The 27,964-nt window shown below is 37.9% G+C and overlaps 1 protein-coding gene across 1 annotated transcript; it reads left to right on the top strand.

Annotated features, from left to right (window-relative positions):
* The first annotated feature begins 21,718 nt into the window (after positions 1-21,718).
* On the top strand, positions 21,719-22,171 carry LOC145988155 (uncharacterized). The gene has a single exon (XM_083122986.1). The coding sequence runs from the start codon at positions 21,719-21,721 to the stop codon at positions 22,169-22,171; it is 453 nt and encodes a 150-aa protein (XP_082979112.1).
* Positions 22,172-27,964: the final 5,793 nt, after the last annotated feature.

Raw genomic sequence — 27,964 nt, 5'->3', positions numbered from 1 at the left:
TACTTCCCGGCACACTTCTATTGCAACATGTTGTGCAATATTAATTGATTAAATGCTTATGACATAATGTGATGATGTGGTGTTTTCTGATTGGTTTAAATAAGCAGAGTTCCTATTGGCTCTGTAAATCTATATAAGCCAGGGCACAGTGCAGATTCTTCACCATTGCTGGATCGGCAGTGGAACCCACAAGTGGGGGGCAGAACCTGAACAGGCTCCACCAAAGTATAGGAGAATTGAAGCATATAATTTGGCGGAATAACCCAAGTAAGGTCATAGAAACAATATACATTGATACAATAAAAGCCAAATTTTTGGCAAAAAGAGGGAAAAAAGGGGAAAAAAGGGCCTGCGGCACGGCCAGTTCCACTGCCCGGATCAATACTCGGGGCAGTTCCTCAAATTCCCGCACCGAGGAGCTGCGGCACGGCCAGTTCCACTGCCCGGATCAATACTCGGGGCAGTTCCTCAAATTCCCGCACCGAGGAGCTGCGGCACGGCCAGTTCCACTGCACGGATCAATACTCGGGGCAGTTCCTCAAATTCCCGCACCGAGGAGCTGCGGGATTAATACTCCCCGCCCGGGCAGTTCTATTCCTGCCAAAGTGGTTCCTAAATACAATATCTCAAGAACTAATTGACATAGAGCTATGCAGTTTTTTTTGTCTGCACTGAACCCAACTGATATTTTTTATCCAGTATAGAGTTTTGATTTGAACCCCAAGAAATTTTATATAAATACCAAAGCCAAAAATATTAACACACACACACACATACACACACACACAAAGCACAGTGTTGAACCCAACTGATATTTTTATCCAGCATAGAATTTTGATTTGAATCCCAAGAAATTGTATATAATAAACAACAACAAAAATGCCGAATCAAAAATATTGTAATCAATGCAATAAGAATATATCCAGCCCCAATTGGGCCAAGCACCAAAAGATTTGTGACCCAGACAAATACAGAACTCCCACAAAAATATGCCCCAAATGCAATAGAAAATATAACATGCAATACTTCACATATACACATAAAGATACTTGTTCTGCACAGTCATCAACATTGCCCCCACAACCATCTACATCTGGTCTGAAAAGGAAGCATGAAGTACCTGTTAATGCCAGAGCAGCAAAGCAGCCACGCTATGAACCCATCCATAGCAGTTTTAATGCCCAACTTAGGGATTATCGGTTTGTATCAGAGCCAAGATGTGGTATTAAGAATTTTTTGAACAGTGTAAATCCTGATCTGCAGGCAATTCTAAATGCACAAAATGGCTCTTATAAGCTGTCCCTCAAATTGTATACTCAATATAAGAAACCAAATGGCACAAAATTTACACAGCCCCACAGAACAGAAACTGTACCTGTATATTCAAATGCAAATTCAGACACAATAATAAGCAGGTTGATAGATCAATTGAATATTAAACACTCTGAATTTGCAGCAAAAGAGTCTGGATGGAGCCTATGCGGCTCTCCACACAAGTTATATGTTAATATTTCTGAATTCAGCCCATTACAAGGATCTACATATCTGCCATTACCTGACAATATTAAAAACAAAAGAGCCGTGGTTAATATTGAAAATACCGACCAGAAATGCTTTTTGGGGTGTATATTAGCTGCTTTGTTTCCAGTTTCAAGGAATCCTCAGAGAATAAGTTATTACAAACAACATGAACATCTTTTTGACGATGCAATGGAGGGTTTAGAATATCCAATGTCTGTTCAGAATATTGATAAATTTGAAAAAAAGGCCAGGAATATCAATGGCAAACAATTATCTATTAATGTATTTATTTGTTCCACTGACAATTGCCCGATAGAACCTCTCAGAATCAGTATATTTGATGATGAATCTGCTATTCCGATTGATTTGCTCTTAATTGAAGGGGATGGCACATATCATTACACACTGATACATAATCTTGAAGCTTTAGTGAGAACACAACTAGACAAATCCAATACAATATGCAAGTTGTGCAGAAGATGTTTATGTGTATTTGATGGTCAAAAAATAGTGAAGGGTTTCGGGAAGTGAATGCAGAAATTGCAAAAAACAAGTTAATTGAGCATCTGAAATATTGTGGCAATCATAAACCTGTTCATATGGTGATGCCAATGAAAAGTGAAAATTGCAAATTCAAAAAGTTTGAAGCCTTGTTGGAACACCCAGCATATATTGTCTGTGATTTTGAATCAATTCTCAAATCTCTTGCATCCTGCAATCCAGATCCTGAAGAATCTTCAATTACACCATACCAGCTACATGAACCTTCCAGCTTTTGTTATGTGGTTGTACAGGATGGTGTTGTTAGTAAAGAATATTCATACATGGGGCCAGATGCCATCAAAATATTTGCACATAGAATAGAAAATGAGTGCCGTGACATAGCATCTAACATCTTATTAAAATCAAAACCCATGTTGCCTTTAACAGAGAAACAGATTGAAGATTTCAACAATGCAGAAAAATGCCCGGTATGTGATTCTGAATTTTCAAATACAAATATCAAGGTGAAACACCATTCTCATACAGATGGTAAATTCAAAATGGCCCTGTGTAATAGCTGTAATATTAAGATCAAGAGACCAAAATTTGTCCCTATATTTTGCCATGGAGCATCCAATTATGATTTTCATCATTTGATCAGATATGAGGGGTTTGACAAGCAGAATTTAAATATTTTAGCTGAAAATGATGAGAAATATATTGCTATTAGCAAAATAATTAAAGTTAATGGTGTTCCTATTTACATAAGATTTCTTGATTCTTACAGAATTTTATCTGCTAGCCTGGCCACACTGGCCACTCAATTATCTGATGATCAATTCAAAATCACATGTGCATTGTTTCCAAATCAGGACCTGAAATTAATTAGGCGGAAGGGTATATATCCATATGATTATGTTACAGATTTTTCTAAATTTGATGAATGTTCTTTGCCACCACAAGAAGAGTTTTACAGCAAAATCAGAGGATCTGGAATCACTGATGATGATTATCACCATGCCCAATTGATGTGGAACAATTTAAAATGCCAGACATTTGCATCCAAGATCAGAACATGTATCTGTTTATGGAGCAAGGTATAAGAGGGGGGATGGTGCAATGTTCTCAGAGATATGCCAGAGCAAATAACAAATATATTCGTGGTTATGATCCAGCACGGCCATCAAATTATATAGTGTATGTAGATGCAAACAGCCTCTATGGTCATGCCATGATGCAAAAACTGCCATATGCAGGGCTTGAATGGGTTGAAGATTTCAATATTGAGGATCTTCAGAACTATGATGACCGTGAATATGGCCTCTTCTTAGAGGTTGATCTGATAATTCCAGATCATTTACATAACAAATTTTCTAATCTGCCCCCAATTCCTGATGTTCAGTGCTCACCTGGCTCTAAACAGAAGAAGCTCATGATGACACTGGATCCAAAACAAGGCTATGTCATATATTACAAGAACCTCCAGTTCCTGATGAAACATGGTGTTCAAGTGACCAAACTTGGCAAAGTTTTGAGGTTCGGGCACTCAAGATGGTTGAAATCATATATTAATACAAACACGGAGCTTCGAACATCTGCAAAGAGCCAATTTGATAAGGCCTTGTTTAAATTGATGGTGAATTCAGTATATGGCAAAACAATTGAAAATGTCAGAAAACATACCGATGTTAAAATAATTACTGACCCCAGCCTGAGCAAAAAATTGGTTGCAAAGCCTAATTTCAATTATAGAAGAATTTATGATGAAAATATGGCACTTTTGAACATGAAAAAAACAAAAATTAAGTTTGATAAACCTATTTATGTAGGGGCTGCAATATTGGAATTGGCCAAATCACATATGTTAACATTGTATTATGATGTGTTGAAACCTTTTTATGGTGATAATATAAAATTGATGTACATGGACACGGATAGTTTTGTTCTTGATATTAAAACAGAAAATGTTTATCAAGATATGGCACAGCCTGAATTGTTTCAATACTTTGATACCAGTGAACATAAAGAGATTCAACAACACCACAACAAAAAAGTGCCCGGCAAGTTAAAAGATGAGACACTTGGTGATGTTATTGTGGAATTTGCTGGGTTAAGTGCCAAGATATACAGTTTTAAAACATGTAGTGCTGTTGTCAAAAAGGCCAAGGGCATTGGCAGAGTAACTGTTGAAAAAGAGCTCCAATTTGAAGATTATAAAAATTGTCTCAAATCCCAGAATTTAATCAAAACATCAGAAACCAGAATCCAGAGTGTGGATCACTTATTGACTTCAAATGTTGTAAGAAAAGAGGCTCTGGACCCACATGATGATAAGAGATGCATTTTATCATGTGGCATTCATACTTTACCATGGGGGCATTGTGATTTGAAAAATGGCAATCAATGCCCAAGCACAGAGCATGATTTGAAATAAATAAACATGCCTATGAACTTATTTGGGTTTAAAAAACAAGGTATTATGGACCTGCCAACACCACAACCCTCTTCTGATATGCAGTCTAAACTGAGTGGTTTCTTAATTATTCATCTGAACAGCATATTTACAGATGTTGATGATGAAACAGGCAAAATATTGTACATATTTAACAATAATTTAAATCATTACCAATTACCTGTAGGTGGGCAATTGCAATTTATTACAACCCCTGAGGGTGATGTTAAAATTTCAGTAGGGAGAAATATTTATAGAATTAAGCACTCAAACATGGTTTCTGGCACTGTTTATACTGTTTCTGCTGGTGACTGCTTATATATTGAGGTCCCTGGATCCTATGATAAGCTTATACCCTTTTTTATAGAATTAAGAATCAGATACTCTATAATAAATAACTACTAAACAAAATGCCTAATGATATATTTGGCCATACAAGACATGAAGATCACAGTGATGAGATTCTGATGCTTGATGTCAGAGTCAAGAAATTAAGAAGTGATTTACAAGCTTTACAAACTACACTCAATGCCAGTCTTCAATTAGAAATTACAAATTTGCAATCACAATGCATGGACCCTCTTCTTAAAATTGATTCTGAACTCAAATTGTTGCTTCAAAAATATACTGACCTGGCCACATTAGATAATTTTAAAGTTTGGAAGAAGCTGTTGCAGCTCTTCAAGCCAAATTTAAGACCCAGGCTAACAACTCTGAGCAATTGAAACAGCAATTAGAAGAGCAGATAAATAATGTCCAGGCACAGCTCCAAACAATTGTCAAAAGCATAAAATCACAAGAAGATTTTGATCTAGTGATTTCCACTCTAAAGGAACAGATTCAGTCACTCCAAATACCTAATCTGGATCCTCTGAACAATGCCATAGCCGAGGTTAAAGAAAAAATTGAGACACTTGAAAATTTTATGAACAATTTGCCATCTTCTGATGCTTTGAATGCAATAACTCGGAGTGTTGCAAATATTAAGCTGCAACTTGAAACATATGAAGATTTTGGAAAAATTCAAAGTTCCATAACCCATCTTGAAGGTACAATAGCAGCAGTGCAAAGTGATTTGGCAAATGTACTAGAATCCAGATTGCCTGGGATTGTAGATACCCTTGTCAGTGTCCAGCAACAAATCACAAAGCTTGAAAACCTCAACACTGAATCTGAACTATCTCATTTTCATCACTTGATAGATGATATCCAAACAAAACTTGAAATTTTACAACAATCAACACCCTCTCAGGCAGATATAGCCCTGCTCCAAAATGCTATGCAAAATGTGGCTCATGCTTCTGAATTAAACACTGTAAAATTGGCACTTGAATCTTTGCAAAATACAGTATCAAATTTGCCTACATCACAGGAACTTAAAAATATTAAGAGAGCAGTGAATAGGATATTGAAATCAGAAGATATCAAGAATATCCAGGCAGAGATCAAACATCTCACTCAGGCAGTGGCCACTCTACCAACCAATCAACATATTAATGAATTGCATGCCCTATTTGAGGATATCAGAAGACAGGTCCATGATCTTACAGCTCAAAATTCAAAATTGGCAGTTGTTGAAAATTTGCAACAAATTGTAGCTAATATCAAGCAACAGCTAGGGACCATGGAATCCAATCAAGCAAATGCTTTGTCTGTTTTTGCCACCCAGCTTCAAGATATTGTGCAACAATACAAGAGACTTGTTGTGGACATAAAAATCAAGCCAGGCCATGATGATGTTGTTAGGACCATCAATGAGCACCTTGAATCTGTAACAAGCAGATTGCTCACAGCAGAAAAAGAAATAACAGGCATAATTGAAAATCCTAAACATACAGTAATTCTTGAATTGTACAGCATCCCCAACAAAGAATATGATTCTCCATTTACACCAGGTGGGAAAATATATATGCTGTCCCCTGCACAATTTTATTACCAGTTTTTTGTTGGGGGTACATTGAGACCAATCAAGATCAAATATTGGCTTCAACCACAGGCACACCACTACCCCACCTTATCAATAACAAATGCTGATAACAAAGTGAAAATCACCAGTGTAGAATTGGAGGATTTTACAGATCCCAATACATTGGAAACAGCCTATGCTGAATATGATGGCTCTTTGGAATTTACAATACAAATAGGGGACAAATTATCTTTAGAAAATCCTGCAGTATCAGCTGCTGAACACCCTATAGTTGCATTATTCTTGTTTACATATTATGTCTAGAGAAATTGTTGTTGATGAATTACACAGACAGGCCCGACATAATTTTAAGAGACTCCCAGTAGTCACAAAAAAGCATAGATGATTTATGGCAAAGCGACTTGATTGAAATGGCAAGTGGGCAGTTGAAAAACTTAGACAAAATCAACAAGGGCTACAAGTATCTACTCACTGTAATAGACACATTTTCAAAATTTGCCTGGGCTGTGCCACTCAAATCCAAGACTGGAAAATGTGTTACAGAAGCCCTCAGAACAATCATCAATCAGAGTGGAAGATCCCCGCACTATTTGCAAACAGATAATGGCAAAGAATTTTATAATTCAGTGTTTCAACAATTTATTAAAAGCCAGGCAATAAAACATTATTCGAGTTACAGTGACCTCAAGGCCTCAATTGTAGAGAGATTCAACAGAACCTTAAAAAATCTTATGTATAAACAATTTACCCTGCAGGGTAATTATAAATGGATTAATATTCTTCCAGAACTTCTACATAAATATAACAACTCTGTCCATTCCACAATCAACATGAAACCCTCTGAAGTAACTTCATCTGATGAGCAAAAATTGATCAGCACTGCTTATTATCCTAGATATCAGCCAACAACAAGAAAGGCCAAATACAAGATTGGTGATCAAGTAAGAATCAGTAAATATAAGCACTTATTCAAGAGAAGCTTTACAAGAAACTGGAGCACTGAATTATTTACAGTGGTTCAAATTAAACCTGGGACCCTTAACACATATATAATAAAGGATCACCGAGGAGAAATTCTCAAAGGCAGGTTCTATGAACAAGAGCTCAGCAAAACTAAACAGCCTGACACATATCTCATAGAAAAAATTATCCGCAGAAAAGGCAATAAATTATTTGTCAAATGGCTAGGACTTCCAGAACACAGCGGGATCGATGCATACAAAATAATAATATGAACACCTGGGATGTTATAAAAAGGCTGCCAGAACCTGAACAGCAGAATAAGAGAAATGGAAAATTGCTGCCTGATAATATTAGGTGTCTTATTGTTGGGCCATCTGCTTGTGGTAAAACTACGCTAATGGTTGATAATTTTTTATTGGCACCCAACTGGTTAGACTGGAAAAACAGGCACTTGTATATTTTTTCTAAGAGCTTGGAACAATTAAAATATCAGCAGCTGATGAAGCTGTATGATGGATTGGATATTGCCACTTTTGAACCAGATGTTAAGCCACTTCATGAATGTCTCGATAATTCTGTTGTTGTGTTTGATGACATTATATTGGATAATCAAAACAAGGTTAGAAATTTCTTTACACAGGGCCGGCACAAAAACATTGATTGCTTCTACCTGGCACAGACTTTTTCAAAAATACCGAAGCAACTGATCCGGGACAATAGCAATTTTATATGTGTATTTCATCAAGACCATACCAACCTCAAACACATACATGATGAATATGTAGGTGGGGACCTGAGCTACAATGATTTTTCTAAATTTTGCAGCAAGTGCTGGAACCAGGACAGTTATGGGTTTGTCACAATTGATATGACAAGAACACCCAATAGTGGCAAATACAGAAATAAAATTAACAATTTTTTAGACATTGAAACATATATAAATAAACATGAAAAGGCCAATCATTGATGATCTTAAATTAAGAGATTATCTTGTAAAAAGATTTAAGGGATGGAAATCAGAGAACCGTGGAATTTATGAAAAACACAAACAAACAGAACAGCCTGTAATTGATGCTATTAATAATTTAGGTAAGAATATCAAAACTGTTACAGAGCAAAATCAAAATTTGATCACAGAGCTTGTACCTGTAGCTGCAAGGAACATATTAGATAATCCATTCACCCCACTTTCCAGTATTCATACACCTAGTCCTATTGCTCCTAGAAGAATTGAAGCTACTCAGGATCCTATTGAATTGGGTCTTCTTGCTCAAAAATATTTAACAACACCTAAAGACAATAAAGATGAGGTTTTTGGCTTATATGCTGACACAGAGCTTGATGGCAGCATCATACATAGAATTGGCAATTTCAGAGTAACATTTATGGGAGATGATATAATTGTATATTCAGAATCTCGACTTGGAGAAAAAGGTGCTTTTGTTAAGTACACCGGCACACCTGGATTGTGGGAATTGATGACTAGGAAAAGGCCTGGCAGCTATACAGATCAAGATTATGAGTATTACAAAGAAATATTAATAAAATCAGATGCTCTATACCAGAACAATGATCCCACACAAAAAAGAGTCATGTCGAGCAGTGGGGCAAAATACAACAATTTAATCAAGCCCATATGGTCACAAATCAAGACTGGAAGTGGAATCAAACAATACAACACCCTGCCCAAAGAATTTGTGTGGGTTGATGATGTCAGGAAACTTGTAGATAGGCTATTGGTGATAGCTGGGGAGGAAAATGCTGGCAACAACAATTTTTACAATGAAAAGGTTGGAATTATGGACATGATAAGCACCAAACTGTCTAATTTTATAGTGAATGACACTAAGGGCATTGGATATCTCATAAAAATAATTAATACTCTACCACCTAAATTTTGGAATATTTCTGAGGGTCGGGGCCTTGTTAATGACATTATAAACAAGCTGCCATTTGAACTACATATTCCAGGCTATCAGTATTGTGGTCCAGGCACAAAATTGGATCATAGATTAAACAGAGGGGATCCTGGTGTTGATCCCTTAGATGCTGCTTGTAGAGACCATGATATTGCATACAACACACATTCTGATCTTGATAAGAGACATGTTGCAGACAAGAAATTAGAAGAGGCTGCATTTGGCAGATTTGTAAGCAAAGATGCTTCTTTGAGTGAAAAAATAGCAGCATTGGGGACCACCATAGCTATGAGCACCAAACAAAAACTGGGGTGGGGGTTGTGAATATGTATATAATAAACCTACAATGAAGGCCAAGGGTGTTATGTATCAAGTACCTTATGCAGGTCTCAAATCTCTTAAAACTATTGACAGTCTTTTGACCAAAAAGCAGCGCAAGAAAAAAAATTCTTGTATTGCTAAGGGTCATGGTATGAAATTGTTGCTTAGTACCCCCCAATTAAAAAAATTACAGCAATCAAGAAAAAAATCACATGTGGGGGGATTTATATTTACTATCCCTGCCATCTTAGCTGCTCTCGGGGCTGTTGGGAGCTTGGCTGGGGGATCAGCCGCCATAGCAAAAACAGTAATAGATGCCAAGAAAAATAAGGCAGAATTAGATGAGCAGAGGCGGCATAACCTGGCAATGGAGAAACAGGGCAAAGGTGTTAAGAGAGCCATGAATAAGTTTAAAAAAAACAAGAGCCGCTTACAAACCAAGATATTGAAGCTTTAATCAAGCCACTGGGCATCAAACATTTTAGAGGTGTGTACATGTCTGATTCTTTACCAGAGCAACCACTCAACAAAGAGTGTGGCATTGTTAATTTGGATAAGTACAAAAATCAGGGCACTCACTGGATTTGTTATCTTAAATATTTTAAAAATGAGGCATTTGTGTTTGATTCATTTGGAGGTGCTCCACCTGAAAATTTAATAAAATATCTAAAATCACCTAATCTTTATTACAATAATGCCCGTGTTCAAAATTTCATGGATGTTAATTGTGGACATTTGTGTTTATCTGTTCTTAGATATATGTCTCAAATAAATAAACCATCAATTGTAGATTTTCAAAAAGCCTTGTGGTATTTAAAACATCATGGGGGTATTCCATCTCACCAGCCAAAATTCAATATTGAAACTCAAATTACATGATGACATTGTATATCCCAAAACAATAGCTCTCAGAGCATTTTATGGCATGTACCTGATCCCCAATATTACACACCACAACAACACAATTGCAGTTGGTGATGAAAAAATTGTCATCACTCCAGGGCAATATAATCTATCCACTCTAAATGCTCAATTACCCAGAGGTGTAGTGTTAAGTCAAAATTCTGTCACTCACAGAGTAGAGATTGTATCTGCTACAGAAACAGTGGATCTGGACACTATAGGAGAGCTGTTAGGCTTTGAAAACAACACAAAACTTGAACCAGGCATCAAACACACTGCTATTAATATACCTAAATTCTTAGCCATAGAGACTCTGAATATTCACTGCAATGTGGCTGAGGGTATGATCACCAAATCAAATGGCATAGGCACTCACAAACAAACAGGCATCATTGCAACATTCAAACCTAATTCTGAATTCATGGAGCCCATCATCTACAATCCATCCCCAACATTATATTTTGCTGTGTGTCATAATAGAATAGATAATATTGAATTGATGGTCACTAATGAAAAAGAAGAATTAGTTGATTTTGCTGGAGCCACAACAACTGCAATCATAGAGATTAACATTTAAATAAAAATACATACAAGAAGAAAATGGAAAATATTGAGAGTTATGAGCTACAATCATTCCCCCCAAACAGGAGGACATTTGCAAATTTAAATCAACCCAACACAGAGATTGAGGTTGATCTTGATGTAGGGGATGGATTTATACACCCTCACAGAGCAGATCTATACATCAAATTTGATGTTGTAAAGCTCGATGAAACAGATTATCCGGCAAATTCAAATATAAGATTGGTAGATAATTTTGTGCCACATCTATTCTCTGAAATTGAGATCAGAAAGCATGGTGTTGTTATAAACAGAGTGGATTATCCCGGCATTACCTCCACAGCTTTGGCCACATTAAAATTATCCAAAACCGAGGCTTCATACTACAAAATCGGTGGATTTGAGGCTGGTGATAAGATATTATCTAAGAACCACACAGTGCTGTTCCCCATGCGCCTATTGCCAGGATTCTTCTCGGATTTCAATGATATTATGTGGAAGGGTGGGTTAAGAATCACATTTAGAAGAGCTGCTAATGATAACAATGCCTTGATGAGGTACAGTGCAATAAACCCTACAGGAGAAGCTCTGCCTAATACCCTACCAGATGCAGGCAAATGCATTATTCAGACTATGGAGTTAAGAATCCCTGTTGTTGAGTATGAAGCCAGTTATGCTCTTAAATACAAAGCTGATATAATAAAAAATCCACAGGTTCCTCTGCAATTTTATACATATCAATGTGTACAGAAGCCCGCATCTGGTACATATTATGAATTTGATGCCACAAATTTATTCTCCAGCATACAATTTGACATGCCTGATTTTGTGGTGGTATTGTTTCAGACTGGAAGACACAATAATCAGGAAAAAAATTCAAGCAAATTTGATAACTGCAACATCAAGAACATATATCTTAAAAATGGCAGAAATGATGTCTTTCCTAGAGAAAATTATAATTTAGACATGTCCAAGAATGATTTCCTCAAATTATATGAGGCTTTTTCGGCTTTCAAGAGGGTCACTACTGGCAATACTGACATGTATTACACACCAGATGAATTCAAAGCACAGAGACCCATGTTTGTAATTAACACTTCAAAAAGGAAACAAGTTGTGGTGAATGACAGAACAAATATTAAAATTATCTGTGAATTCCATGAGGCATTACCTGATGACACCATATGTAGTGTTATTCTCATAGGTGAAAAATCATATGTTTATGATGTAAGAAATGAGAGAGTCACGGAGCAATTCTAGAGGGTCTCTGCATATAATATTTTAATATTAGATAAGCAAATTGAAGCTGGTATCAAATTGAACTTAAACCAGAAGTAAATATATGTGGGTAGGTATGGGTGTGTGGCTCTTATAAGCATCTTGGCCTAGTTTTAAGTGTGGCCAAAAAAAATATCAAGAGGGGCATATTTTTGACAGGATTATGGACAACAATCTCACAAAAGTGCCTTTTGTAAGTGTAGCCTCATCAATCCGAGGGGGGTCATACTTTCTCATGGAATCCATGAGGGCTTTTTTACAAAAATCTTGGATTAGACAGGGTTCCACACTTGAGCAAAAAACTCATATGGGCATGTTGAGCTTGTTTTAAGTGTAGCCAAATCTGCTTCAGGGGGGTTCATACTTTCTTGTGTTTATTATATTGTATTTACTACTACTCAGACAGCAAATATGAAAACATGAGAGAGTAATATAAAGGTGTAAATGAATTTAGAAAGCGCTGGCAACCAAAATTAAACTTAATAAAAGATAAAAACGGTAATTTTTTGGCTGACCCAAGCTGTTTTTTAAATAGAAGATGGAAGAACATCTTTAATGACCTTCTAAATGTTCATGTAGGAGATAAATCAAAAGTAAATGAACTACACACAGCAGATCGTTCCAGAACCTAACTTGACTTAAGTTAAAGATGCAATTCAAAGGCTAAAGAAATACAAAGCACTTGGCATTGATTTAATACCAGCTTCGTTAATTAAATATGCTGGGAATTTGTTAATATGTCAATTTCATAAATTAATTAGTTTAATATGGGATGAAGAAGAAATCCCTCAACAGTGGAAAGAATCAATAATTGTTGCTGTGTTTTAAAAAGGTGATAACATGAACTGCAATAATTAACGTAGAATTTCTCTACTCTCAACAACATATAAATTATTATCTAACATTCTTATAACAAGACTAACCCAATATTGTAATGAAAGTATAGGTGATTATCAATGTGGATTTAAACTTAACAGATCAAATATTTCATTTCAGACAGACACTTGAGAAAAGATGGAAATATACTCAAAATGTCCCATCAGCTATTTATTGATTTTTAAAAAGCATATGATTCAGTCAAAAGAGATAAATTATATAATATATTAGTATGGTTTGGAATACCTAAGAAGCTTGTTCATATGATAAAAGTATGAACCAGTGAAACAGAAAGTAAAATTCGTGTAAAATTCTTTTGTCACCTCTCTCCATTTTCTGTCAGATAATAATTAAAGACAGGTTGCTAAAGTTTACATCTCCCCTTATAAATACTGCTCAGCATTGTATCCTCCCAGGCATTTCTTGCTTGACCAATCTGTCGGTATTACTTTCATATGCTACTCAGTCTATCTCAATTAATTCTCAGCTTGACGTTATATATTTGAAAATTTCAAAAGCCTTCAATAAGATAAATCATAATCTCCTTCTTCATAAATTACAATCCAGATTTAACATTCATGGGAAATTTCTGTCTTTGCTACAAGACTATCTGAGTGCACGTGAGCAGAGTGTTATCCTTCCTGGCACCTCTTCCAGATTTCTTCCTGTTTTGTCTGGAGTTCCCCAAGGGAGTGTCTTAGGTCCACAACTGTTTCTTCTTTACATGGATGATATACCCGCAGACAGTCCTCTCTCCCTATAAATATACTTCAACTTGCCGATAAACTCTTCACAGAAATCTAATCAGAACACGATGCTTTAATCTTAATTCAAGGTCCTACAGAACTACTTGTGTGCTGTCGCCAGTGGAAACTTCAATTGGATCCTAAGAAATGTTCCTGCCTCATCATTTCCCTAAAGAGAACAAACTCGATTCTGCTTATTATCTTGAAAACAATCCCATCAAAAAGTTTCCTCTCAAAAAGATTTCGGAATTATCATCGACGCAAAACTAAACTTTAATGAGCACGCTAAGAACACTACTAGAATAGCAATGCGTCTTCTCGGCCTTATGTAGAGATTCACTAAAATCCAAATCCAATCATCCATCAGCATATTTTACAAATCCCTTATCTCCCCATTCTTGAATACCCCTCTCCTATCTGGATCATGGCTTAAAAAACTAATCTTTCCCGGATTGATTCTGTCCTCAACTTATTTCTCTCCATTGCTTGCACTTAATACCTTCTCTGAGGCTCCTTCACAAAATAGATATTATGTCTGTCTTGATTTATTCAACAATCACACACTCGTCGCGAATTCGCAGACATGAAATTATTGCACAAAATCAAGAATGGTAAAATTAAATGCGAATTTCTGCTCAACATATATTTCATCTGCTTGTCCCCACACGACCAACTCGCAACGTTAAGTTCTTTCACAATCCCACCACAAGGCTCTCCCTTCTATAGCAGTCTCTTTTCTACAGGCTTCCTCACTCATATAATAACCTGCCTCCAAATGTGGATATATTCTTGCCAGAACAAAATTTTGGAAAATTGTTAACGATGTATGTATAATTTTGATATGTTTTCAGTGACATTTTCTACAAATTTTGTTGTTGTTATTATTGTCATTTTCCTCTGTTACTGTTTCATTGTAAAATGGTCATTCAGTACTGTATCTGAAACTTTCGGTAAAATAACTAAATAAATAAATGTCTGCCAAATTTACAATTCACGATGGGTTAAAACAAGTAGATCCATTATCTTCATTGCTCTTTAATTTTGCCTTAGAATACGCCATTAAGAAGGTAAAATAAGCAAATTAAGGATTAAAATTAAACAGCGTGGCTCAGCTGTTAGCATAAGTAGATGACGTAGACTTACTGGGGGATGATGTAAATACAATTCAGAATAATGCTAAAAATATTTTTCAAAGCAGCTAAAGAGATAGGTTTGGATGTTAGCATAGATAAAACTATATATATGCTTCAAGGTCGAATTCCAGTGTTAAGTAATAATCAAAATCTAATTTTTGATGACAACTTGTTTGAACCAGTCTCCAAATTCAAGTACTTAGGAGTAATACTAACGAATAAAAATTATATTCAAGAGGAAATAGAAAGCAGGCTTAATTCAGGAAATGCATGTCAATCTTCTCTTCATAAACTTTTGTCTTCTCGTTTAATATTTAAGAAACTACAAGTTAAAATATATAAAACAGTAATTTTTGCCTGTAATATGGATGTGAGAATTGGTCCCTTACATTGAAAGGGGAAAATAAAATTTATTTCAAAATAAGATCCTTAGGAAAATATTTGGACCTGAAAGGGATGAAGATATAGGTGAGTGGAGATATTTACATAATTTAGAACTACGTAATTTGTATTCATGTCCAGATATGAATAGAATGATTAAATCAAGAAGACTTAGGTGGGCAGGAAAGGGAGAGGAAAGAAGAGTTTACAGGATTCTTGTTTGAAAACCTGATGGTAAGAGGCCAGTAGGAAAACCAAGACGAAGATAGAGGGATAATGTTGATATGGGCCTAAAGGAAATTGGTAGTGATGGAAAAGAGTATATAGATCTTGCTCAGGACAGGGACAGATGGAAAGCATTTGTTGCTGCAGCCATGAACATTCGGGTTTAAGAAGGCTAGAGAGTTAGTTAGTAAGCGTAATTTGAAGAATATAGTACAAAGTATCAATTTGGCACGTAGCGTAGCGTTACCGTAGAAACAGCATTACGAAAGAAAAAAGAACGAACAAGAGAAAGCCAACGTCCTTCAGTCCAGACTGCGCACACAGAATACTCCATAGTTCAGACATGCTACTCAATTATAGTCATAATATTTACACTCAGCCAGCAGGTGACAGCACCAATCAAACCAACATCATACAATGCAGTGTTTCTGTAATTCTTAACACTTTCTTCAAAGACTGCATTGACAAAATCAAGACAAAAAACAATTGCTTCTCTCAACAGATTAAAACGAACAAGTTGTAATGGTTTTGTTAAAATGTCAGCTAACTTCTCTCTTTCACTGATACGCTGTAGCTTAATGTCACAATTTAGCACTCTTTCTCGTACATAGAAATGTTAGACTTTTATGTGTTTTACCTTTTATGATATTCTGGACGTTTAGCCAACTTCATTTCATTGGGGTTATCAACATAGAGGGTTGGTGGAGGATCCATCTCCGAAAGATGTGACAGTTCTAACAAAAGTTGCTTCTACCACACCAACTCTTTTGCTCATTCACTTGCAGAAACTATTTCCGCTTAAGTTGTAGAAAGTGCAACCACATTCTGACATTGACTTGTCCAAGAAACTTCTCCAACAGCAAAAGTTGCAACAATACCTGTTATTGAGCGTCTTGTCCTCTTGTCACCGGCGAAATCAGCATCACTGAAGACTTTAAGTTGTCAATTTCCTTTCTTGTATGTTATGCTAAAATCGATTGTTCCTTTCAAATATCTGAAAAAGAGCTTCACATTGCTACAATGCCAAGAAGAAGATGTTCCTGAACTCTGAACTCCTTCTGCCTTATTAACTGCTAATGCGATATCAGGAAGAGTTGCAGCAGATAAATAAGTAAGACATCCTTCTGCTTCTCGATGAGGAACCTCCCTGGTATTTTCTTCAATATTTTCTGTTTCTTCATGGAATACTGGAGTTGACACAGCATTAAACTCAGCCATCTGGAATTGTGCCAGAATCCTTTTTGTGTAAGTTTCCGGGTTCAAGGTAATCGAGCCATCTTCATTGAATTTTATTGTCACATCCAAGCAATTTTCCAGTTATCCTACGGAAATCTTAAATTCTCGTTGCAAATCATTTATGAAAGTTTCCACTTATTTTTCTTTGCTTCCGACAACCAGTCCATCATCAACATAAATTGCTACACATAGTATATTCTCACTACGTTTTCGATAAAAGAGACATGGATCAGTTGAAATCTTTTTCAGACAAGTTTTCTTCATAAAATGTATGAATAGCTTATTCCAATAACGTGGAGCACATTTTAAGCCACACAAACTTCGTTTTAAACAACAAGCACATCCACATCCATCATAAAAGCATTCTGGTTTTTCCATTACACAAATGTTCCTGACCTATACCATTTCAAAATACAGTCTTTACAACAAACTGGTTTAATTTCATTTGTTTTGAAGCAGCCAACGCTAACATCATTCTAATGGTAACATAGCGAACTACAAGACTGAAAGATTCAATGTAGCAAATTCCTTGTTTTTAAACAAAACCTTTAGCCACTAATCTAGCTTTGACACGAGGTGTACCTTCACTTGAAGTCTGAACATGAAAAAAAAAGAAAAAAACATTTTTCAGTACTTGAACATTAGAAGGACGATCAAGAAGATCACAAGTTTCATTTTCTTTCAATGAATCTAATTCTTCATGCATAGCTTCCATCCATTTCTTGTGATTGTTTGATTCAACAGCTTCGGAATATGAATTTGGGTCTGTACCACTGTTATTTTACTATCAGCTATACATACAAATTCATCACCCTCCATACAAGCTGGTTTCAATTTACTGCGTTAATTTCTTCTTTCATCAGTGTGTACTGGTTGAACTTCACTTCCTTTGGATGTCAATATGGTATATTCGTCTTTTCAAGATCCATTGTCGAATGGTACTTCATCCTTTCCTTCCACACGTTCAGTCACAGTAACATTAATGTTTTTGTTACAATTTTCAAGTTCCTTATCATCTTCTAATATGACAGTTTCATGGTGAAATTTACAGGTAATTAAAGCTTTGAATTTTATATCATGACTAAGTACTACTTTCCTCTATGAAGGAATCCAAACCCGATAACCTTCCGTGTCATTAACATAACCAACAGGAAACCCAACAGGGCCTCCCCCATGGCGCAGTGGTAGCGTCGTCGCCTTGTAATCAAGGGGTCCCGGGTTCGATACCCGGTGGAAGCACATGTGGTTCGGATTCCACTTTAAACTGTAGGTCCAGTCCCGATTAGCCTTACTGTGCATAAAGTGGACTTAAAACACCAAACCAAACCAAACCAAGAAACCCAACAATAGCCTTATTGTCAAATTTGGAACGGAAATTCTTGTTCACATGACTATAACACTGTGTTCCAAAAATACGCAAATGCTCAAGCTTTCCAACTTCTCATCTATACTACAGTTCCTAAGGTGCCTTATCATAAACTGGCGATTTTTCTCTACCATTCAAGATATACACTGAAGTATTAGGAACTTCAGCCCATAAAGCTTTTGGTAGTCTTGAAGGATTTAGCATTGTGCGAGCTGCCTCAACAATATTGCGGTTTTCTTGTTCAGAAGCTCAGGAGTTTATGGAGGAGTATACAGTATACAATACCACGACTGGCTAACAATTTTGAAATTTTGTTGTTATCAAATTATTTTCCACTATTACACCTGAAGATTTTTATCACATGACCATTAGTGTTTGTTTCATTCAAAAATATTTCAAGAACTGGTGGAACATAACCCCTCCAGGGAACGCCGCCTTGAAGTAGCACTGACCGTGCGGGCGGAGGGGTTTGCGTGCTTTGTTGAGGCTGAGAGCTATGCCAGCGGTAGAGTTTTCTAAGAGCAGGGTCACCCATGCTGGACAGGTCTCAGAAGAGACGCCAGACTAAGGCTTTCTGCAACATCCCGTCTTACCTATATATCCTATCCTAATATTCCTACCCTATTCATTGGTTTGGTCAACGGCTCCAAAGGCGGAAGAAGATGGATGGTCATCTCAATAGCTGAGAAGGAGGAGGAACCTGGGGGAGTAATACCTCTTTAAAAAACCTTGGTCCATCTGGCTCCGGATGGTAGTACCTTGTACGGACCCCTTGCTAGGGTTACGGTCAAGTCCTCAACGGCGGAAGTGGCTGAGAAGAAATTCTCAGCACGGATGGCGGAAGAGGCAACTCAATCTGTGAGGATCTGCTGCTTTGCAGATGGAAGAGGCTAGGGGAAGAAACTCCAAAAGAAAATCTGGCAAGCCATGAGGCCAAGAGGAGGCAGCCCTCGATTCGGCTAGTCTGGCGTAGGGCCATTAACCCACCCAGAGTGAAACAACAAATATTCAGAGAAATCAAAGGAAAGTATATGGACGGATTCATTAGAGGCAACAAGCCAAGGATAGGGCAACGACATTTGGAACATGGAATATTACTTCTTTAAGAGGTAAAGAAAATGAAATAGCTGGAGAAATGGGGAAATATAAAATTAAGATACTAGGAGTTAGTGAAACTAAGAAAAAAGGAAATGGAGATGAAATCCTGGATAAGAATTACGCACTTTTCTACTCGGGAATAAGTTAGAGAAACAGGGCTAAGGAAGGAGTAGGAATTATTTTAGAAGCAAAATACAGAGCAATAGTGATAGAATGTGAACCAGTGCGATCACGAATAATAATAGTAAATTTAGATCTAGAAGAAAAAGTAGCACTTGTACAAGTATATGCCCCAACCCAAGATGCAGAAGAATTAGAAAAAAGACCAGTTTTACACGAATCTCTAAGAGACAGTGGATAATGCCAGAGATATTACAAGGCATATTGTGATAATGGGAGATTGGATTGGTAGGATAGGAATTGAAGAAAAAAGAAGACATGGAGCTTAAAGAACAGTAAATACAAATGGAGAGCGAATGATAAACTTTTGTGTAGATAACAACTTGCTCATAGGTAACACATTTTTCCCTCTCAAGCAGATTCATAAAATAACTTTTGAAGCTGGAAATAGAGGAGCCAGAAGTACAATAGATTACTGTACATACACTAGGACAATGTGATATGCAGTACAGGATGTTAGGGTATACAGAAGTGCAGAGCTAAGCACTGAACATAGACTACTCATCATGAAGACAGGATTTAAGGAACCAAGAAGGCAGAACACAGAAAGATATACAAAGTAGCCCAACTACGAATCCCAGAGAAAGGAGTAGAATTTGAAAGAAGAGTGACAGAATAATTGAGCATAAGAGAAGAAGAAATTAATGGGGCAGTACATTGGAAAAGAGATGGAATGTGTTAAGTACAACTCTGCTTAAGAAAGCAGGAGTGGTGTGCGGACTTACCAAAATAGGACAAAAGAAAATAACAAAATGATGGGGCAATGCTATTAAAGAGGAAGTTAAAGAGAAGAAAGAAGCTTGGAAAAATATATCAGTTATAAATCAGAAAATAACTGGAATTAATATGTACAGAAAAGAAATAGTGCCAAGCAGGCAGTAAAACAAGCAAGGTTGGAATCTCGGGAAGATTTTAGAAGATAAACTGAAGAGAACTACCAAAGAAATATTAAACAATTCTCGCATACAGTCAAAAACCTTAAAGGGAAATACGGAAAGAGAATAAAGAATATAGAAGTTAGAGAAGGGAACATCAAAACAGAAAAAGAAGAAGTACTAAAAGTATGGAGTGAATATTACGGAAAAATGTTCAAACAGAATAAAGAATTGGAAGAGAGAGGTAATGCTGATGAGAGAGTACAGGGTGGGCGCCAAAATAGAAATGGAATAGAATAGTTTGAAGTAGAGTTGGCAATAGAAAAGATAAAGCTTGTAAAATCAGCAGGTGCAGATAAAATATCCCCGAGTTTATCAAATTATGGAGGAAAGGAGGTTATACGGTGGATGTGAAGAATATGTAAAGAAGCATGGGAGAACACCGACATAGCTACAAACTGGGAGAAAAATATAATAATATCAATTTACAAGAAGGGTAGTACAATCAAGTGCGAGAATTACAGAGCCATATGCCTGTCCTTAGTAGGTATGAAGATCTACACAAGAATTTTGGAAATTAAATTGCGAAACGAAGTGGAAAACAGACTAGATGAAGAGCAAGCTGCATTTAGAAATAATCGTCAGACACAGGATCATATATTTACACTGCGACAAGTCATTGAGAAGGCATTAAATAAGGAAAGAGAAATCTGTGTGGCCTGCCTGGATCTGAGAGCAGCTTTCGATACGATACCAAGAAAACAACTATGGGATGCACTGGTGAAAATTGGAACATCTTCTGCACTGGTACAGAAAATACAAAGTGTATAAAAGAGAGTGAAAGGAACAGTCAGATTAGCAGAGAAATGCTCAGATGAATTTGAGATAGAAATAATAGTAAAACAGGGAGACAGCCTGAGCCCTCTTCTGTTTTTCATCCTAATGAACCAGATTATCAAACAATGTAAACTAAGAACTGGGAGATACTTAGTAGGAATCCGAAAGATGAGACCAGTACAAGTACAATCATTTGTATATGCTGACGACATGTTTCCCTTGTGGCTAGGAATAGAGAGGAGTTACAGAAGGCGGTAAATGAATGGGCAAGTGCAATAGAAGACATAGGAATGAGCATGAACATAGATAAGAGTAAAGTGATGATGGTGACAAAAGAAAGAAAAACTGCATCCCTAAATATACAGTGGAAGGAGAAGTAGCTGGACGAAGTAAAGAGATACACATACCTAGGAACAATCATAACATCAAATGGAAAAATGGATGAAGAAGTGAATAATAGGGTACAAAAGGCAAACCAAGTGTACTATGAATTCAACAACACTTTAATTGGTAAACAGGAAGTAAGTGAAGAAAAGAAGATGATGATTTACGAGACAATCTACATTCCCACATTGCTGTATGGAACAGACAGCTTAACATTATTACCAAAACAGAATAGCAGATTTCAAGCAGCAGAGATGAGATATCTACGAAAAGTAGTAGGAAAGATGAGAAGAGATAGAATTAGAAATACTACCATTAGAGACCAGTTACAGCAAAAACCACAATGGTTTGGACATGTTACAAGAATGGAGGAGAATCGCAAGCCTAGACAGGTGCTGGAGGCCAGACCAGAAGGCAAGAGGGGAAGAGGACGACCAAGAGTTCAATGGGAAGAGTATGTGGAAAATATAGGAAATAAGAAAGGGAAAACAATGCCGGAAGTCTGAAAACTAGCCTTGGATCGAAAAGTGTTCAGTAAGTGGATGATGGAACCCGACGCTTAATGGCAGAAGGGAATGGGAAAGAAGAAGAAGAAGCTGGAACATAATCCTTATGTTTTAAGAAAAACACTCTGCAAAATGTACTGTAGTCATCCTTAAAACAAACACAGTAACGGATGACTCCTAGAGATGTAACACTAATGGGTCCATTCACATCGGCATGAATTACTTCACCAATTTTTTTGATAGATTCAAACGTTTCTTAAATGGTAAATCTATGCATTTTCCCTAAAGCACACCCAACAGAAAACTGTTCATCTCCATCTTTTACATCAATGTTCATTTCTTTCAACACTATTTCACATGTTGCTTATTTTGATGAGCAAGACGTTCATGATATGACTGTAATGTATCACTAGCAGTAATCGAATTTACTTGTACAGCTTGCTTCGGCTTTACAACATGCATGTTTAAAGCAACAGGCCATTACTGACAAACACATTCATAATCATATTTCCAGTTTTTTAATTGCGAATGGTAATACCCCTATTGTTCATTGTAATACTATACCCATATAGTGTAGCTGTTTTTACTGAAAATATATGTGCATTTGCATCATGTACATAGAGCACATTTCTCATTTTAGCATCATGCTAAGCACCATCACGATGAACTTGAATCTTAATTGTACGATGTCCATGTGCCTGCATCACTATAGTTTGCGTTCGTAATAAAATTATTTCAGGAGCTGCAAATTTCATAAATGAAGTAAAGTACTGTTTGTTTGGAGTAAAGTATTTTGATGCATCACTATCCCAACACCACTTATCTGCACTAATGTTTGTACCCCATTACAATAAAAAATACACCACAACTAACTGCTGGCTTTACTTTGCTGGCTATACCTATCTGTTGACTTCTGCTGCCCAATGACCTACCGGCTTGCATTTATTACAAAGATACCTTTTCTTAACACGATCAACACTATTTTTTCCAAATTTACGGAACTGTTCTTTTTAAACTCACACGATTTCGTTTCACTTTTACTTTCAAGACGTACATAAAGTATTTTAATTATTGCTTGTTACTTAATGATAAATACAGCGTATTTTTACCCGAAAGATATACTAAAATATTATCCGATAAGAAACTATCTACGTTAATTAAAAACAAAACTCAAATTGTGTATAATGGTAAATTGGATCATCCTGGCAATAAATCAAAACACGCCATAGAATTTGTTTAATGTGAAAAAAAATGTATTAAATAACGTGAAAATGGCGATGGATTTATTTGGTTTAAGAAAGCGAACCAACATGGAAACTGTACACCACACGACAGATAATGAATTTTTATCTTCAATACTATCCAAACTCAACGGTCTCTTGATCATTCACCTGAACAGTATTTGGACGAAATTCGACGAGGAGGTCGGCAAAACGTTTTACGTCTTCAATAACAATTTAAATTTCCACGAGATTCCAATCGGTGGAAAGCTTCGGATCACCGTGAATCCAGAGAACGTAGGTGAAATCAAAGTCTCCTCCGGCAAGAACATATATCGCATCAAGCACGATAAGATGCTTTCCGACATCACGTACGATGTTTCTACAGGAGATTGTTTATACATGGAACTCCTTGGAGATTACGACAAACTCATTCCTCTCTTCATAGAATTACGAATCGTCTATCCTTTAATAAATAACCATTAACAATATGCCTAACGACATTTTCTGACACACCAAGCGTGTAGACCATGCTGACGAGATACTCATGTTAGATTTTCGAGTTAAAAACTTGAGAAGTGACCTGAGGCTTTTCAGGAGATGTTAAACAACAGTTTAAAATCTGAAGTGGCTAGTTTACAAACACAGTGCTTGGATCCTATTCTAAAAATTGATTCCGAGTTGAAAACGCTAATAAAATATTATGTTGACGTGCCTTCGTACGATAACGTTCAAAATATACAATTGATTGTGGATTTGCTTCAAAATGATTAGTAGTATAGGCGGGCCGGTTCACAAACCGAAAATGAGGCTCGGTGAGGCTCGCCTTAATGGATTTCTCTCGTAAGGCATGAGCCTCATTTTCTTGCAGTGTTGCCAACTAAAGGCTCGGTGAGGCTCGCCTTAATGGATTTCTCTCGTAAGGCATGAGCCTCATTTTCTTGCAGTGTTACCAGCTCCTTACTTGAAAAAATCACCAAGGTTTTTTTTTCTGGTCTAACCTAACCTAAAACAAAAAACTGACAACACTGCTTGAGACGCGCTTTAATGGTTTGCTCTTGTAAGGCATAAGCCTTATTTTCTCGCAGTGTGACCAACACCTTACTTGAAAAAATCACCAAGGTTTTTTTTGGTCTAATCTAACCTAAAGCAAGGAGCTGGCAATCTTGTGTGCTTGCAGTGTTGCCAACACTTTACTCGAAAAAATCACCAAGGTTTTTTTTGGTCTAACCTAACCTAAAGCAAGGAGCTGGCAACCTTGCTTGAGGCTTGCCTTACAGTGCATAAAGCAATTTTTGCCAACCTACTGGTATTTTTTGCCATAGCTTTTTACAAAAAAAAGAGAGGAGAGAGAGAGAGAGAGGGGGAAAAGTTAAACAACCGATAATGTTGCTAATATTTACCTACAGCTTTTTTTTTACTTGGCAAGGGCTTAGCCAATTTATATACTGGCGTAACATACATACACTGGGCAAGGAGAGCCGGCAACAAACACACACTGCCGTAAAAGAGAAAGAGATGGCAACACAGTATGTGTGTGCGTGTGTGTGTATAATATGTAGCATTATTAACTAGAGTGTGTTGGCAACCCACCTGCAACTAAAAAAAGATAGAGATACCAATATTGCTGTAAGATAAAGAGAGAGAGACCTAGAGCTGGCAACAGTGGTGAGCGAATACGTATTATTTCCAAGTCCCGGGCGCCAATGTATATCGCGACTTTTGTAAACCTCTCTCGCGGGAACGATGTGCTGCACAAGCACACACACGTACGTACTTCTCTTTATTTTCGTATTGTGACGCAAACACATCTAGAAAAACTACAATTTTGTTCCCTCTCCTCTCTATGTGTGCTATCAATGTTGACGCAATGACACAAATTCAACAATACATAGACCTTGGGACGACGGAAGTTAACTTCCTGCCCTACTGACGTCACTATCTCTCAACAATTGCCAGAGCTGATGTTAACAACCTGCTGTACAGATAGCATCATGTGTATTGTATACGTGAGTAGGGGCAGGAAGTTAACTTGTGAATTTTCGAACTCGCAAAATGATGTGGCTGAAATGTGGGGGAAGAATATTCTAGAGCAGATTGTCTCGGATTTCTATTGGTCCACGTTGCGTTGGCTAACATTTTATTTTTGACCTCATTAGAAAACCGTATAAAACTTAAAGCACTGGTGTAGAAAATTCTGTTTTATTTTGAACGTTAGTGAAGAGCATTTCTACAGTATTTTCCAAAAGTAAGTAACTTTGTTTTTTAGCTTGCATGAGTTGGCTTTGATTTATAAGTATATTTGAAGCATGCATCTTGGTAGCTGGAATATCTTTTTTTCTTCCGTGTGCCGTTGTTGGTAGGTAGGAAATATGTGTGCGGGGCATATTTCAAAAAATAAATGTGTTAAATTGTTAGAGGAAGGCAAGAAAAAATGGAGGAGAGTTGCGTGTTTTTGATATCTAGTGGAAGTACTGATTGATTTGATGTTTTAAGTACACTTTATGCACAGTAAGGCTAATCGAGACTGGACCTACAGTTTTAAGAACCACTTGTACCTCCACCGGGTATCGAACTCTTGATTACAAGACAACGACGTTATTGTTGTGCTATCGCAGAAGCTGGTGGAAGTACTGATTGATTTGATGTTTTAAGTCCACTTTATGCACAGTAAGGCTAATCGGGGACTGGACCTACAGTTTCAAGAACCACTTGTGCGGGTATCGAACTTTTGATTACAAGGCTATTGCTGTGCCATCGCAGAGGCTAGTGGAAGTACTGTTTGATTTCATGTTTTAAGTCTATTTTATGCACAGTAAGGCTAATCGGGACTGGACCTACCACGTCGATTTAACCACTACCTACCCTACGAGCCAGAGCTGGAAGATGCAATAGCTGGTATCGACTACCCGGTGGCGCTTTCGGACATTCAAAAGTTTGAGACTCGTGCGCGGTTGGCCATCAACGTTTATGGCCTCACCGACGAAAATGTGGTGTACCCTATCCGGGTGAGCGACGTAGACGACGATGGTGCGCAGGAAATTCACCTTCTGCTCGTCAAGGACGAAACCCATCACCACTACACCCTTATTCGCTCCCTCTCTCGGCTTGTTTCGAGCCAAACAAGCAAACACGAACACCACAAAGAAGTTTGTCGCAGGTGCTTGTCTATTTTTGATAATCGAGAACAACAGGATTATCAACGCATCAGAGGTCCCAACATCGCTGCCGAGAAGCTCGCTAACCACAAGCTCTACTGCAATGCCAACGAGCCGGCTGTGGCAGACTTGCTCGAACCTGGCACCGTGGAGCGTTTCCACATGCACGGTGCCATGGTAGAGCACCCTGCTATCATCATCGCGGATTTCGAGGCCTTCCTCAAACCCCTGTCCACTTGCGATCCCGATCCTGAAGTTTCTTCCACCACCCCTTACCAACTCCACGAGGCATCCAGTTTCGCATACGTTGTGGTGCGACGAGACCAACACATCGCCCCCGAGCCCTACGTGTACCGTGGTCCCGACGGAGCCAAACACTTCCTCGAGAGGATGGTTGTCGAGGCCATCGAGATAGGGAAGGTATTGTTGGCCCCCAAGTCTATGCTCCCACTGTCCCCCGACGATCAACGTAGACACGACGAGGCCATCGCTTGCCCTGTCTGCGTCGAGGAGTACGTCGCCAAAAACCGTAAAGTTCATCACCACGATCACTTTAACGGTAGGTACGTTGGTCCTTGGTGCAATGATTGCAACCTTAAGGCCTGGGACCCGCGCTTCATCCCTGTGTTTTTTCACAACGGCTCAGGATACGACTTTCACCATCTGATCAAGCATCTTGGGTACGACGACATGCAAATCAACGTTCTCGCCCAGAACGAGGAGCGTTACATCAGTGTGAGCAAATGGGTTCGAATCCCGAGATCACGATCTACCGTCGAGCTTCGCTTCCTCGACTCCCTGAGGTTCCTCCCGGCCAGCCTTGATGCCCTGACGAAAAAACTCAGCGACGAGCAAATGCTTATTACCTCTGCGAATTTTCCAAACTTGGACGCCGGTCTCTTCAGGCGTAAGGGGGTCTACCCCTACGAATACGTCACCGACTCTACCAAGTTTGCGGAGACGTCGCTACCTCCCCAGGCGAAGTTCTACAGTCAGCTACGAGGCTCGAACATCACCGACGAAGAATATCACCATGCCCAGTCCATGTGGCGCGAGCTAGGTTGTCGAACTCTCGGAGACTACCACGACGCCTACCTCAGACTTGATGTGACGCTCCTCGCCGACGTGTTCCAGACGTTCCGGACGACCGCAATGAACATCTACCACCTGGATCCCGCCTTCTTCTATAGTCTCCCCGGACTGGCGTGGACAGCCATGTTTCTGGTGACGAAAATCAAGCTGGAGCTTCTTTCGGACGTGGACATGATGCTGTTTGTGGAACGTGCTATCCGGGGTGGAATGGTCCAGGTGTCGCAACGGCACGCGCGCGCCAACAACCATCACATGGCTACTGGCTACGACTCCACCCAACCGTCGAGCTACATCATGCACACGGACGTGAATAACTTGTACGG

This window comes from Lepisma saccharinum, chromosome 5 (assembly GCF_977018435.1).
Source record: "Lepisma saccharinum chromosome 5, izLepSacc3.1, whole genome shotgun sequence".
Taxonomy (NCBI): Eukaryota; Metazoa; Arthropoda; class Insecta; order Zygentoma; family Lepismatidae; genus Lepisma; species Lepisma saccharinum.
The sequence above is the reverse complement of the archived record's forward strand: the minus strand, read 5'-3'. Positions and strand labels throughout refer to the sequence as shown.

Excerpts from the sequence above, each read along its gene's own strand:
- LOC145988155 (XM_083122986.1), top strand. The coding sequence starts at position 21,719 with ATGGATGAAGAAGTGAATAATAGGGTACAAAAGGCAAACCAAGTGTAC.